The sequence below is a fragment of the Schistocerca nitens genome, chromosome 7 (assembly GCF_023898315.1).
Source record: "Schistocerca nitens isolate TAMUIC-IGC-003100 chromosome 7, iqSchNite1.1, whole genome shotgun sequence".
NCBI classification, from domain to species: domain Eukaryota; kingdom Metazoa; phylum Arthropoda; class Insecta; order Orthoptera; family Acrididae; genus Schistocerca; species Schistocerca nitens.
In genome coordinates this window covers 355,357,443-355,371,044 of record NC_064620.1, presented here as the reverse complement: position 1 = coordinate 355,371,044, position 13,602 = coordinate 355,357,443, and the positions used below count along the sequence as shown (strand labels likewise).

The 13,602-nt window shown below is 39.7% G+C and overlaps 1 protein-coding gene across 2 annotated transcripts in view; it reads right to left on the bottom strand.

Annotated features, from left to right (window-relative positions):
• The window catches only part of LOC126195819 (nidogen), a 342,884-nt gene that overhangs the window by 23,358 nt on the left and 305,924 nt on the right, over positions 1 to 13,602 (bottom strand). For both annotated transcript variants that reach the window (XM_049934458.1, XM_049934459.1), the window contains 2 exons: positions 2,006 to 2,162; positions 1,173 to 1,301 (listed from right to left, as the gene is read on the bottom strand). In XM_049934458.1, coding sequence (XP_049790415.1) covers positions 1,173 to 1,301; positions 2,006 to 2,162 — 286 coding nt within the window. The remainder of the gene's footprint in view (positions 1 to 1,172; positions 1,302 to 2,005; positions 2,163 to 13,602) is intronic.

The window sequence follows — 13,602 nt, the reverse complement described above, 5'->3', positions numbered from 1 at the left end:
CAAATGTGTAGTTGCACAGAGGCTGCTTATTTTTTTGTAGTTGGACAGAGGCTGCATATTTTTAAACATACAGTATATTGTATGTAAATATATATGTAACACATAAGGAGGAAACATTGTTGGTAAGAATCTTGAAAAGTTTTTTACCTATTTATTTCAAATTTCTCACGATGCTCTAATACAATTTGGACGGCCATAGACTATATATATTTTTTAATATATGTAGTATATAATAATATATGTGGTGCAATAGCCTACATTGTTGGCAAAAATCTTGACATGTTCTTCATCGATTTACTTCTAATTTTTTGGACAATACTTTAATAAGCATTCAGATGGACATAGGCTGTATATTTTTTTAAGCAACACTGTACAGGTTTTCTGATAAAAACTGGCTGCAAGGAAAAAATGCGGTGCTGTGAAAATGTGTGGTTTACTTTTCTTTTTAGTACTGAATTTTAACAAAACCATCATGGCATTTATACCATAGGCAAATTGTTTCTTCTGTATATATTCTTTCTCCTTCTACATAATTTTAAAAAAAAGTTTGCAAGCATGACAATGTGCTGCTTCATTTTATTCCTTGCAGTAGATATTAACAGAAAACACATGTGAAATACTGTCATTAAAGCTACTATCCTCACATATCCAGCAGCTGGAGAGGTCTCTTCATACCCTGTAGACCAGTGATCGCAACTGGTTCACCCATTCATTTTAAGCGACTCCAGTCAAGGTATCCTTTGCAACACCAACAAACAAGACTCAGAGTCAGAAAGAGGGGGGATAAAGAGGTGGGGTAAGAGGTGGCATGAAATTAACATAGACAGGGGGAAGGAGGAAATGGATAGAGAGAGGACAACACAGAGATGGAGGAGGAAGTGATGGACAGAGAGAGGATGCAGGAGGAGAAGATGGATCAAATAGAGTGGGCAGTGGTGGGGTGGGATGGGTGGGGAGGGAGATAAGGATATGCATCAAATTCCCTTCTTATTTAGCAATTGCAAAGTATTGCTGGGTTCTGTGGTAGTATATTGTAAAATACCTCTGCCACCACACCAGCAGCAGCACCACCACCACCACCACGACCACCACCACCACGACCACCACCACCACTACTACTACTACTACTACTACTACTACTACTATTAATAATAATAATAATAATTTCTTACCTATTGCCATTTGATAATACTGATAGAAAATAAAGTTTCCTGGATCCTTCCTTGAAGGTTTAAATGGTACTCGCATCATAGCCATGCCACGATTCAAAAGAAGAAAATTTCCTTCGTGTTTTGATATACCTGTAAACAGAAAAAAAATGCATTTATGCAACAATATATGCTGCATCTTTCTTCCATTGCTTTCCATCACACTCTACCTTCATTTTAAAGCTCTCCTGGTACTTCCACTGATATTGTCTATCAAGTTACAAGGGTTGGATATAAAGTACTGAATGCTCAAGATATGATCATTATCCTGTTAGTTTCCTATTATTTTTACTTAAGTTGTTCTGATATAAAACTTTTCTCTTCTTTCTTAATTAATATTCATTTTTCATCTTTGTCTTTGGGTTTAAGTTTTTTTATGCAGAAATTTCAGTTATATGTAAATCACGATATCAGATCAGTGTTTTTCCCTGCTTCTTTTTTGTGTTTCACTACATACTTTTCTATTTTCGACTGTAAAATGATTATAAGTAGTCCCCATACAGAATCTCAAACATCCATTGTATTTCAAGCTGTGTGTGAACAATAACTGACTTAATTATATCCATTACATTTCTAGTTCGTGTGGTTCTTTCTAGAAATTTTCCGTGCATCAGGATTCTTTTATCAATTATGCTTGAGGACGATATAAATATTGAAACTGCAGCAGCATTTAATAACAAAAGACAGTAATAAGTGGAAGATAATATCTGTCAAACATTATGTATAGGCTGTTAACCACTTCCTCAAAATTTAAAAGTCAACACTGATTATTTGGAACAAACAAAGATGAAACATACGTCTGCAGAATGCACCATTTCCACGAAAGCCAGGATTACATTGGCAAATGTAGCTGCCTGTAGCATCTGCAACACATGTAGCATCCCGGCTGCATAGTTCTGGATTGGTGATACATGTTATTTCAGGTACACATGTGTAACCATCACCACGCATCCCCTACAAAATAAAGATGTTTGTTATCATACACTGTGATTTCAAGATAGAAAGAAAGTATCCATGATTATAACAATTTTATTTCTTAAACTCTCAGAATTATTAGGCACTTATAGATGATATGGTACCTTGGACTGTTTCAGAAATTCATTGTGACACTTACTGTTTCAAAGTCATTTGAAGGAAAACATTGTGTAAATGAAGGGAACCAACAGAATTTATTGCTTCTTGTGTTTGTGATTATTTTATGTAATCAATTTTACAAAACTACCAGGACTTGGAAGAAAAGGATAAGAGTATCAACTGCTTGGAATAGCAATATTTGAAGAATAGTAGTAATGCCTTGAAAAATAATAATATTCAAATAAATATAATATACTCTGCAAACCACTGTGAAGTACGTGGCAGAGGTTACCACACATTAGGGCTTTTTTCTGTTCCAATTAAGTACAGAGTACAGGAAGAATAACTGCTTCAATGACCCTGCAAATACTGTAATCTGTAAAGTTGTGTCTCCACAGCTTCCATGGGAACCATATATAAGAGGAACCATATATAAGAGGTTGCAATTTATTTGTAGGTTTCTCCCTTAATAATGTTTCCTGAACTTTGTAAATAGGCTTTTGAAGGACAACTGGAGGCTATCTTCGAGTGTCTGCCAGTTCAGGTTTTGCAGCATTTCTGTGGCACACCCCTATGAGTCAAACAAACCTACGGTCTGTTCACAAGGAGAAGATCTAATTCTGAGGAGGTTTGGGAGTGGAGGTAGCAAGTTTTACATTACATCTCCCAGCAGTGCTGAATTGTGAGGGGCAGTGAGTGGAGGACAAGCCACACATACGTCCTGCACTACTCATGCACTAATTTATGCTCCAAGCGGCATCGACAGTGCCATCTACTGGCCATGGTACCGTATTACAAGGTTGGTTGGTTGGTTGGTTGATTTGGGGGAGGGGCACAAAACAGTGAGGTCATTGGTCCCATCAGATTAGGGAAAGATAGGGAAGGGAGTCAGCTGTGACCTTTCAAAGGAACCATCCCAGCATTTGCCTTAAGTGATTTAGGGAAATCAGGGAAAACCTAAAACAGGATGGCTGGACGAGGCTTTGAACCGTCATCCTCCCAAATGCCCGTTTGCAACTGCTGCGTTTTACACATCTGCGAAAATAAAAACTGAAACAGGGACACAACAGAAGCTTACAGGAATTGATGGTTCCTTGTTGAATAATGGTGATTGTTGTATTAATTCTGTGGCCGGCCGAAGTGGCCGTGCGGTTAAAGGCGCTGCAGTCTGGAACCGCAAGACCGCTACGGTTGCAGGTTCGAATCCTGCCTCGGGCATGGATGTTTGTGATGTCCTTAGGTTAGTTAGGTTTAACTAGTTCTAGGGGACTAATGACCTCAGCAGTTGAGTCCCATAGTGCTGAGAGCCATTTGAACCATATTAATTCTGTATCAGTACTCATAGACAACTTTAAATTAAAAGGAGCCAGTAGTAAAACTTACATTGAGGCAAATTAAAAGGAGCCAGTAGTAAAACTTACATTGAGGCAATAGACAGAATTATTAAAATTTTGAACATTTATTATCAAATGTAACACTGAATTGTGACTGCACATAAATCACTCAGAATCAGTCTCATTATATTTCTCATCTGTGAATGATTAATTTTTGAAGTCGCTACTGTCCAGTTCAGCAGTATTAATAACAATTTAATCTACTGTGAGTTTGATGACACTATCTTGCCTCCAGTAATCTTCCAGTTGTTGGCCCTTCCTGCAGTGCCCTTCCTAGTCATCAACAGTTACTAACAGAAGGGACTTGCTGGAAATTTTAAACAGATTATCATTGAACGTGTCTCCTGAAATGTTGCTCTTCCTGAATAGCCTTTTGACTTTTGCCCATGCCAGTTCCACTGCACTCGAGTTGCAATTATAGGGGAGCAACTGGACAACCGTGTGACTTATTTCTTTTGCCGTTTCATCAATCACATATTTCTTTTTTAAAAGCAGATCTGTGTTCTTGAATTAAAGAGAACAGAGCCTGCTTTGTCATGCTCTCAGTGCAGGCAATATGCCTTTTTTGTAGCCATTCCAACATCCTTGCTTTGGTATCATACTGTGTTGGTGTTTTGTCCACCTGTCTGTTATGGTATGGAGAATTGTTCATCAGAATGACTGACTCTGGAGTGAGATTTGGAAGAATCATATCCATAAACCACCTTTCCAAGTTTTCACTGTTCGTATGATCATTGTAGCCACCTTTTGTGGATTTAGCCCAAATGTTAGTTGGACTCCCGGACAAATTTCTTCTTTGATCCAAATCTTCCAACAATAAGTCTTTCAGAAGAGGTTCCCCACCCCATGACACTGACATCATCCTCTTTCTGAAAATGTGTCCCATCTGTCATATTTCTGTCCATCCAAGTTCCATCTTGATAAAAATACATATTTCTGTGGCTGCTTCCAGAAAATGTTTCCTAATGGAACATGACTGCCAATCAGGGTTTTCATGCTCTAGCATTAAAGACTTCCTATTCTGCACTTTTTTACGTATGAATCCCAGAACAACAAAATATTCCACAGATATGTGGACTCCAAGTCCAGGAAATGCTTTCCTCACTTTTTGATCAAAGTTTCCAAAGACTGGGAGCAATCTTCTACATCAAGCAGAAGTCTCCAATTATTTGTCTCCTGTTGAAGTTATCCAACTGGATTTTCCCAGTAGATCCTGGCCTACATGGGGGAAAAAAAGGAAGATGAAGAAGAAGTCAGAAAGTAGGGCTGTACTCTATGCAAAATTTATAGTTACAATAAGCAAGGAAAGGTCCGCAGATGTCTGGAAACCATCTTCAGAGTTGTGAAGGTTTTGGCCCCAGGTGTCACACTGTGCACCAACTATTATTTTTTTTTTCCTCACATGAGGGCCCATCAGGGTTAATGACTGCAGGATTTTATAACACCTGGGATCCTAAATTATGCAACAGCATATGTGGTTTCAAAAAGCCTCATTTTAAGGGAAACAGTACCAGGAATTCCTGTAATCAATAATGTGTTAAAAAAACCACAAGCAAAATTACCACTTTAAAGTAATTCAGCTAAAGGGGAAGAAAACTTCAAAGCATTGTCGAACTGAACTTTTTACTGGGAGTTTCCGGTGATATCCCAGGATTATCTTTACAAAATTTCTGATTTCTACTCACAATGCTGGAACTTGCTCCTGCGTATGTCACTGTTTATCACATCAGCTGAGAGTGAGTGTGAAGCAACTCTTTATTTTTGATCTCCTGCTTGCAACATTTATTATTAATTATTTTTCTTGCTGCACTCCATAAAATACTACTGCTTGCCCTTCTCCAAGGAGTATCTGATACTGCCTGTGATGTGCCAGGAACCAATTTGTCATTCATCCGTGATATAGATGTACGAATTTGCACCGCAACACAACATAGCACAACAATCACTTTGCAATAGCTACAGATATGAGGTTCTGTATTAGATAGCCAAGGTTGGTAGTGGACAGACACAAAACATGAGCAGGTGAAAGTCGATAAACTTCTGCCAATTCAGAATTGGGGAGCCCTCATTCTTCTCTTCATGAATGGACGACATGACCATTCAAACCATTCTCCTTGGTGTATGTTCAGTATCCCTCATTTTCCCTACTTTTATGAATTGCATACACTTAATCAATATTTAAATATGGGATGCACAAGTGATTTTTAAGCAGTCTCCTTTGCGGACTGACTGAATTTTTGAAGTATCCTGCCAACAAACCAAAGTATGCCACCTTCCTTACTTACAGATGAGCCTATGTGATCATTCCATTTCATATGTCTACAAATTATTACACCCACATATTTGCATTATTTGACTGATTACAATTGTGACTCATTGTTGTTGTAGTTATAGGATGCTAGGTTTTCTTGTCTGGTGCCTAATTTTTCACTTCTTAACATTTAAAGCTGGTTGGCAATCCTTGCTCCAACTTAAAGTCTTTTCAAGAATGACTGAATATTTGTGCAGCTTCTTCAGGCAGTACTTCATTACAGAAAACTGCAAAACATCTGAGGTTACAATTAATATCATCTGTCAGGTCACTAATGTAAACATGAACAAGAAGGGTCCGAAGATAACCCCTGCAACACACCTGAAGCTACTTCTACTTCTGAGGATGATTCTCCATCCAAGATAACATGTGATTCTCCATCCAAGATAACATGCTGTGTCCCCTCTAACACGAAAACCTCAGCCCAATCACAAATTTTGTTTGAACTTGTCTGAACTTTTGGTAAAAACATTGCTGTGGATTAGATCAAACACTTTTTTAAGTCAAGAAATATTGCATCCTCCTGACTGCTTTGCTCCATGGCTTTCAGGGTATTGTGAGAAAAGGGCAATTTGAGTTTCATACAAGCAGTATCTTCTGTATCCAAGCTTGTTGGAATGGAGGTCATTCTGTTTGAGACACTTAATTATGTCTGGGTTCAGGATCTTTCTATACCTGAACCACTGAAATGTGTTGCTTCAAGATCACTTGACAACCCCTTAAAGTTGACAGTATGACTGATAAACAAATGAGTAACTTGAGGTGCTTTTGAACCTGTTACAGAAAAGCAACTAAGCTGGTTTTGACTCTGTCAAGTTGCTTCTGATACATAAATGTTATGTGTTAATGTGCACTGCCTGCTTCTACACAGTTGTGTTGCCGCTTCAAAGACAGGTTTTGTAATTAAAAAATGTCACTAAAAAGTTATCATTCACCAAGTGACAATCCATTACACTGTGGAGTGTCTTTAAACAGTCAGGCCTTACAATTGATATGGAGGACATGTGAGCGTTCTTATGAGCAAGAAAAAGAATTTGTTTCAGTTCATGGGCATCCATCAATTCCTGTTGATGAAGTTTTAAAATGTAGCTCAAAGACTCTAGAACTCAATGAAAGAACTGTAATGAGGAAAAGCATGCTCTGTCATAATTTATGAGATACTATAGTAAACCATGTGGAAGAAAGCCCCTGTGGGGAAAACAGTGTTTTCTTAATTACCCTTGGCAAGAAAAAAAGGCAACCTTATCCAGTTACAGATCTCGATTCATTCTAAACTGAGCAGTTCGTAGGCACAGTTATGGGTATTATAGCATGATATAATACCCCAGAATAGCAATGTTGGTGATTTCTTTAAAAGAATATGAACTTTTCTAGGTGGGGAAAACATCACTTAAAATTATGTTTAAAAGTATGGACTTTGGTTTTAAAAAGTTAAACAGACAATAACAACTGCTCAAAAAAGTTCCTGTGCTTGCAGCTTGTAGTATCTTCTTACATAAAATTATAGAAAAGGATAGCCATTCAATTATATGGTTAGATGAAACCTCGGTCAACAATGGAGAAGCAGTTAATGAATGCTGGACAGATAATACTGTGAATAGTGGCAGTCATCAGCCAACAGGAAGAGAAGCCAGATTAATTGTGGACTATGCAGGCTCTTCAAATGTTTTTGGGCATGAAGGACTTTTACTTATACGATCAAGAAAAAAGTGTGACAGTTGTTATGATATGGGCAACCCACAATTTCTAAAGTGGTTTAAAAATTTGTTGCTCCGATTTTGCGTTCCAGCAGTATTTGTAATGGATAATTCACCTTACCATTCCGTGATATTAGACAAAACTCCTACAACTAGTGACCGCAAAGAAATTATGGTGCTGTGATTGCTGCCAAGACACTTTGCTGTGGACATGAGTATGACAACACTGGTGTTACAGCCACTTGTGAAGCAAAATAAGCCTGTGATGCTTATGTGAGTTGAAGATGAATTTGCAAGGGAACAGGGTCATATGGTAATTAGGCTACTGCCTTATCACTGACATTTCAACCCAATTTAATTGGTTTGGAGTGATGTTAAGAATTACATTAGACATAATAACAAGTCTATTACCATAACAGAAGTGGAAACGCCATTACATCATGTTTTGCTACTGCAGACGCCACCTCATCAAGGAAGAAAGTAGACCGTGTTGGTAAGCTTACTATATAAGCACAGATTATAGATAGTATTATAAATGAGAATGAGAGACTAATGGTTTCTCTTGATGTTGATGATGATGATGATGATGACACTTTTGCTGCTGATTTGAATGACGGTGATGATGGAGAACTGGATGGAATTGTGCCATTAGTGAAAATGTATCCAGAATTAATCCTTTCACCCTGCAACAGAGTACCATATTTACTCGAATCCAAGCCGCACTTTTTTTCCGGTTTTTGTAATCCAAAAAACCACCTGCGGCTTAGAATCGAGTGCAAAGTAAGTGGAAGTTTTGAAAAATGTTGGTAGGTGCCGCCACAACTAACTTCTGCCGTTGAATATATGTAGCGCTACACAGGCATGCTTTACAGGCACAAAGATAAATACTGGCACCAAAACTTCTGCATCAGTAAATAAATTAAAAAAAAAAAAGGTGGAAAACGAGCTTTTTTTCCTCCGCCCCGAGTTTCGACCACTGCATTTTCATACATTATCCATCGAAGTAAATACAAATTCCATATTGTTCATCTTCGAATGTTGCGTTTCAATGTACTATGAAAATCCGACTGGCAAGACTGTTAGGGATGTTTGTCAATATGGCCAACTCTACGTTCTGAATTTTTTCCTACCTGTGAGAATTCTGAATTTTTTCCTACCTGTGAGAAGAGATGGTTGCTAATAGGAACTATTACGAATTGTGAATCACATGCAGTATTCTCTTCACCATAAGAATAATATGAATATAAACATTTTGCCACGTATTCTTTCATGTTTGCTGCTATCTCATTTAAATTCTGTCTGCCTAATAAACTACGAAACTAGAGTGAGACAACAGCAAATGCGGAAGAATATACATATCATGTCATGTTTATACTCGTATTATTCTTATGCGTAATAGTGATACAGTCAGAAATGAAGCACGGCAATTGACTAGATTTTTAAATCTAAGATGGCTCTAATTTCTGTGCAGAATGTAATGTACTAAAGAGGCGTCTGCAAAGATTTTCAAACAGAGAAAAATTTTCGCTAAACTCTCATCCAGAACATCTTCTATCATACGCAGTCTATTATTTGGTTCTTGTTGATCATTATCAAAGAAAACAGCAGTGTAAGTAACAACAAATAGCAGTCTCTTGCCACTGTTTCGCTAATGAGATGATTCCTCTCTCTCTCTCTCTCTCTCTCTATAGTGGCGGTAGCACGCACAAAAGTAAGCCATGCCGCGAGCGGCGTCAGCCGTAAACACTCATTATCAGAATGCGACAAACAATGCATGACACAGTACAGTAATGCATCTTCAGCTTAGAGTGACGTAAACACCTATAACAAAGAGAATGGCACTTATCAGATCAAAGAGAAATAAGCAATCAATTCAAACCAGACGAAGCACGTGAAAAAGGAAGGGTACACGTATAAATACGGACGGAGCGCCTGACACATAGCAATGGCTACCTGGTGAAGCTCAACTGATAAGCTTACGTCTCGAACCAAACTACTGTAGCTGTATCGTCATTCATTCGACCTAAATTGTGTCTCATATTACAATGGACCAACTTTGTTTTGATTTGGAGGTGCGGCTTAAAACTTTTCTCTCCCCTTGAATTTCGAGTCTCAAATTTCAGGAGCGGCTTAGATTCAGGAAATTTTTTTTTCCTTGATTTTGAGTCTCATTTTTCAGGTGCAGCTTAGATTCAAGTGCGGCTTAGATTCGAGTAAATACGGTATGCACCAATTTCATTCTACAGCTGTTGAGAGTGCCTTCTTTGTTAGCCTTCAGTTTGCATTGTTACATGATATTTTGCATGCAGCTATTATGGTAACAATTTGGAACAACTTCTCATAGACACTGTCATTAACGTCAGTTGGTATTTATTGATTTCATGGTTTTATACGTTTTGAAACACTCTCTGTAGTTATTTTCTCTATTGTCACAGACATGTTCTTTATTATACTTACATACACATTATTAAGCAACAGCATATATATACAGTGATTGTAAAGTACATTTACAAAAAATAGATGGGAGCTACCAGCTACCGGTGTGGGCAGTGGAGGCTATTGCAATGTTGCAATTTCAATATAGCCAACCAGACAAGCTGTTAGGTGACACATTTTCAGTGGCCGTTGTATAGGATTCTACAGTATGTGGATATAAATGAGATTGTATGATAGCTTTGTGGATCTCTTCTGTTAGCTTTCTTGTACAGGGATATGATCTGTACTTTCTTCCAATCACTGGGCACAGTTTTTTATTCAAGGGATCCACCGTACATTGTGGTTAAATTCGGGCTAACTCAGCAGCAATTTCTGATTAGAATCTGATGCCCTGGAGCTTGGTTTAATTTTAATCATTTCTCAAGGCCATTGACACTAATATTGATACCACTCATCTTTGCAGAGTGCCGGAAGTAAACCGGAGAAGCTCTTTAGTATTTTCCTTAGTAAAGGAATACAGTGGAACCTTGCATAGCATGCATACTTCATTCAACAATCTTACTCGTAGAGCAAAACATTTGAAACTGAAACAAATTATCCCATATAAATTAATGTAAAATACAATAATGCATTCCACGCAGAAAAATTACTAAAAGGTTTATCTTATTCATGCCATTTATCCAAAGAAAATTATACATACAGTATTAGGTACTTCATTATTCAAATACATAACTAATTCTTTTTTACTAGGAAGCTCTCTATAGTCATTTGTTTCTGCTGACATCTTAACACTTGGTGAAAATGCGACACAGCATTATCGTCAAATAGATTTGTAGTGTGAAAAATCCCTGCTTTTTTGGGTTGATGAAGCAACCAATTCCTATGCTTTCAGCATTTCTCTTATTGTGCCAGGCGATTGCTGCTTTACTGTTACCACCTCCTCCTCTGAAGAACTCCTCTCCACTACTTCCTGTTGTGAAACACACTGCGGCTCCACAAGCTCTTCGGTTGTCTTTCTTGGCTATGATCTTCCACAAGCTCATCGATATCATCATTACCACTTCTAGTCCCATGCTCTTGATCAAAGACACAGTCTTGCTGGCTACAGGCTCCACAGGTAGTGACTCATATGCCTCAGAGTCACATTTGACAACACACTCCGGCCAAAGCTTCTTCCAAGCAGAAGAATTATTGTATGTTCCCCTCTTGCGCGCGAACGACTAGTGATGACACACTAAACCACCATCACTTGTTATGCAAAACATTGCTCATTAAGCGAGTCATTTTTCACAATTCTTTTGCTCGTTATGCGAATTGTGTACTATGGGAAGTGCTTGTTAAGTGAGTTTCCACTGCATGTGCATACGGAATTCTGTATCTCAACTTCTGCTTTTCTGCCCTCAATTCCAGTTCCTGTGTAATCCATGAGGACTGGACACAAACTTTTTTTGCCACTGAGGGCCCTTAATGTGACATGTTTTACATTTTGACACACTACCACATGAACATTAACCAATGTCCATATCAGTTAATGCGAGTTGCCCAAAGAGTATTTAAGTAATAGAACTCAGTACATTGTCCTGAATGGCAAGTGTTCATCAGAGATAAGGTTATCATCTTCAGTGCCCCTGGTAAGTGTGGTAGCACTGCTCTTGTTCCCTATATACATAAACAAACTAATGTATAGGGCAAGCAGCAATCTGCATCTGTTTGCCAATGATGCTGTAGTGTATAGGGAAATATCACACCAGGAAACTGTAGGAGGATACAAGCTCAATTAGACAGAATTTATCTTTGGTGTGATGAATGCAGCTTGCTCTAAATGGCAAAAAATGTAAATTAAAGCAGATGAGTTGGCATAACATTTCTGTGATGCTCAAATGCAGTATCAGTTAAGTGCTGCTTGACACAGTCATGCTGATTAAATATCTAGACATGTTGCAAAGTGACATGGCACTGAATGTGCACTTAAGCTCAAGTTGTTGGGGAAGCCACGTAATTTACTTTGGTTTGTTGGAAGAATTCTAGAAAAGTGGAACTCATCTGTAAAGGATATCATGTACAGAACACTTATGTAACCCATTCTTGAGAACCACTAAAGTGATTAGAATCCCCACCAAGTTGGATTAAGGGAAGACATCAAAACAATTCAGAGGTTTGCTGCTAGAATTGTCACTTGTAGTTTCAGTCAACATTGTGGAAATGCTCCATGAACTCAAATGGGAAAATGTAAAGGGAAGAAGACATTCTTTTTTTGAAACTCTATCAAGAAAGCTTAGAGAACCAGCATTCACAACAGCCCGCAAAATGATTCTATTGGCGCCAATGTACATCTTGAGTAAGGACTGAGGAGACAAAAAGAAGTCTGGGCTCATACGGACATAGACAGTTGTTTTTTCCTTACTCCATTTTCAAGTGCAACAGGAAAGGGAGTAACTGGCAGTGGCCCAAGGTACTCTCAACCATTCACTGTACGGTTGCTTGAGAGATAAGCCTGTAGATGTACACTCCTGGAAATGGAAAAAAGAACACATTGACACCGGTGTGTCAGACCCACCATACTTGCTCCGGACACTGCGAGAGGGCTGTACAAGCAATGATCACACGCACGGCACAGCGGACACACCAGGAACCGCGGTGTTGGCCGTCGAATGGCGCTAGCTGCGCAGCATTTGTGCACCGCCGCCGTCAGTGTCAGCCAGTTTGCCGTGGCATACGGAGCTCCATCGCAGACTTTAACACTGGTGGCATGCCGCGACAGCGTGGACGTGAACCGTATGTGCAGTTGACGGACTTTGAGCGAGGGCGTATAGTGGGCATGCGGGAGGCCGGGTGGACGTACCGCCGAATTGCTCAATACGTGGGGCGTGAGGTCTCCACAGTACATCGATGTTGTCGCCAGTGGTCGGCGGAAGGTGCACGTGCCCGTCGATCTGGGACTGGACCGCAGCGACGCACGGATGCACGCCAAGACCGTAGGATCCTACGCAGTGCCGTAGGGGACCGCACTGCCACTTCCCAGCAAATTAGGGACACTGTTGCTCCTGGGGTATTGACGAGGACCATTCGCAATCGTCTCCATGAAGCTGGGCTACGGTCCCGCACACCGTTAGGCCGTCTTCCGCTCACGCCCCAACATCGTGCAGCCCGCCTCCAGTGGTGTCGCGACAGGCGTGAATGGAGGGACGAATGGAGATGTGTCGTCTTCAGCGATGAGAGTCGCTTCTGCCTTGGTGCCAATGATGGTCGTATGCGTGTTTGGCGCCGTGCAGGTGAGCTCCACAATCAGGACTGCATACGACCGAGGCACACAGGGCCAACACCCGGCATCATGGTGTGGGGAGCGATCTCCTACACTGGCCGTACACCACTGGTGATCGTCGAGGGGACACTGAATAGTGCACGGTACATCCAAACCGTCATCGAACCCATCGTTCTACCATTCCTAGACCGGCAAGGGAACTTGCTGTTCCAACAGGACA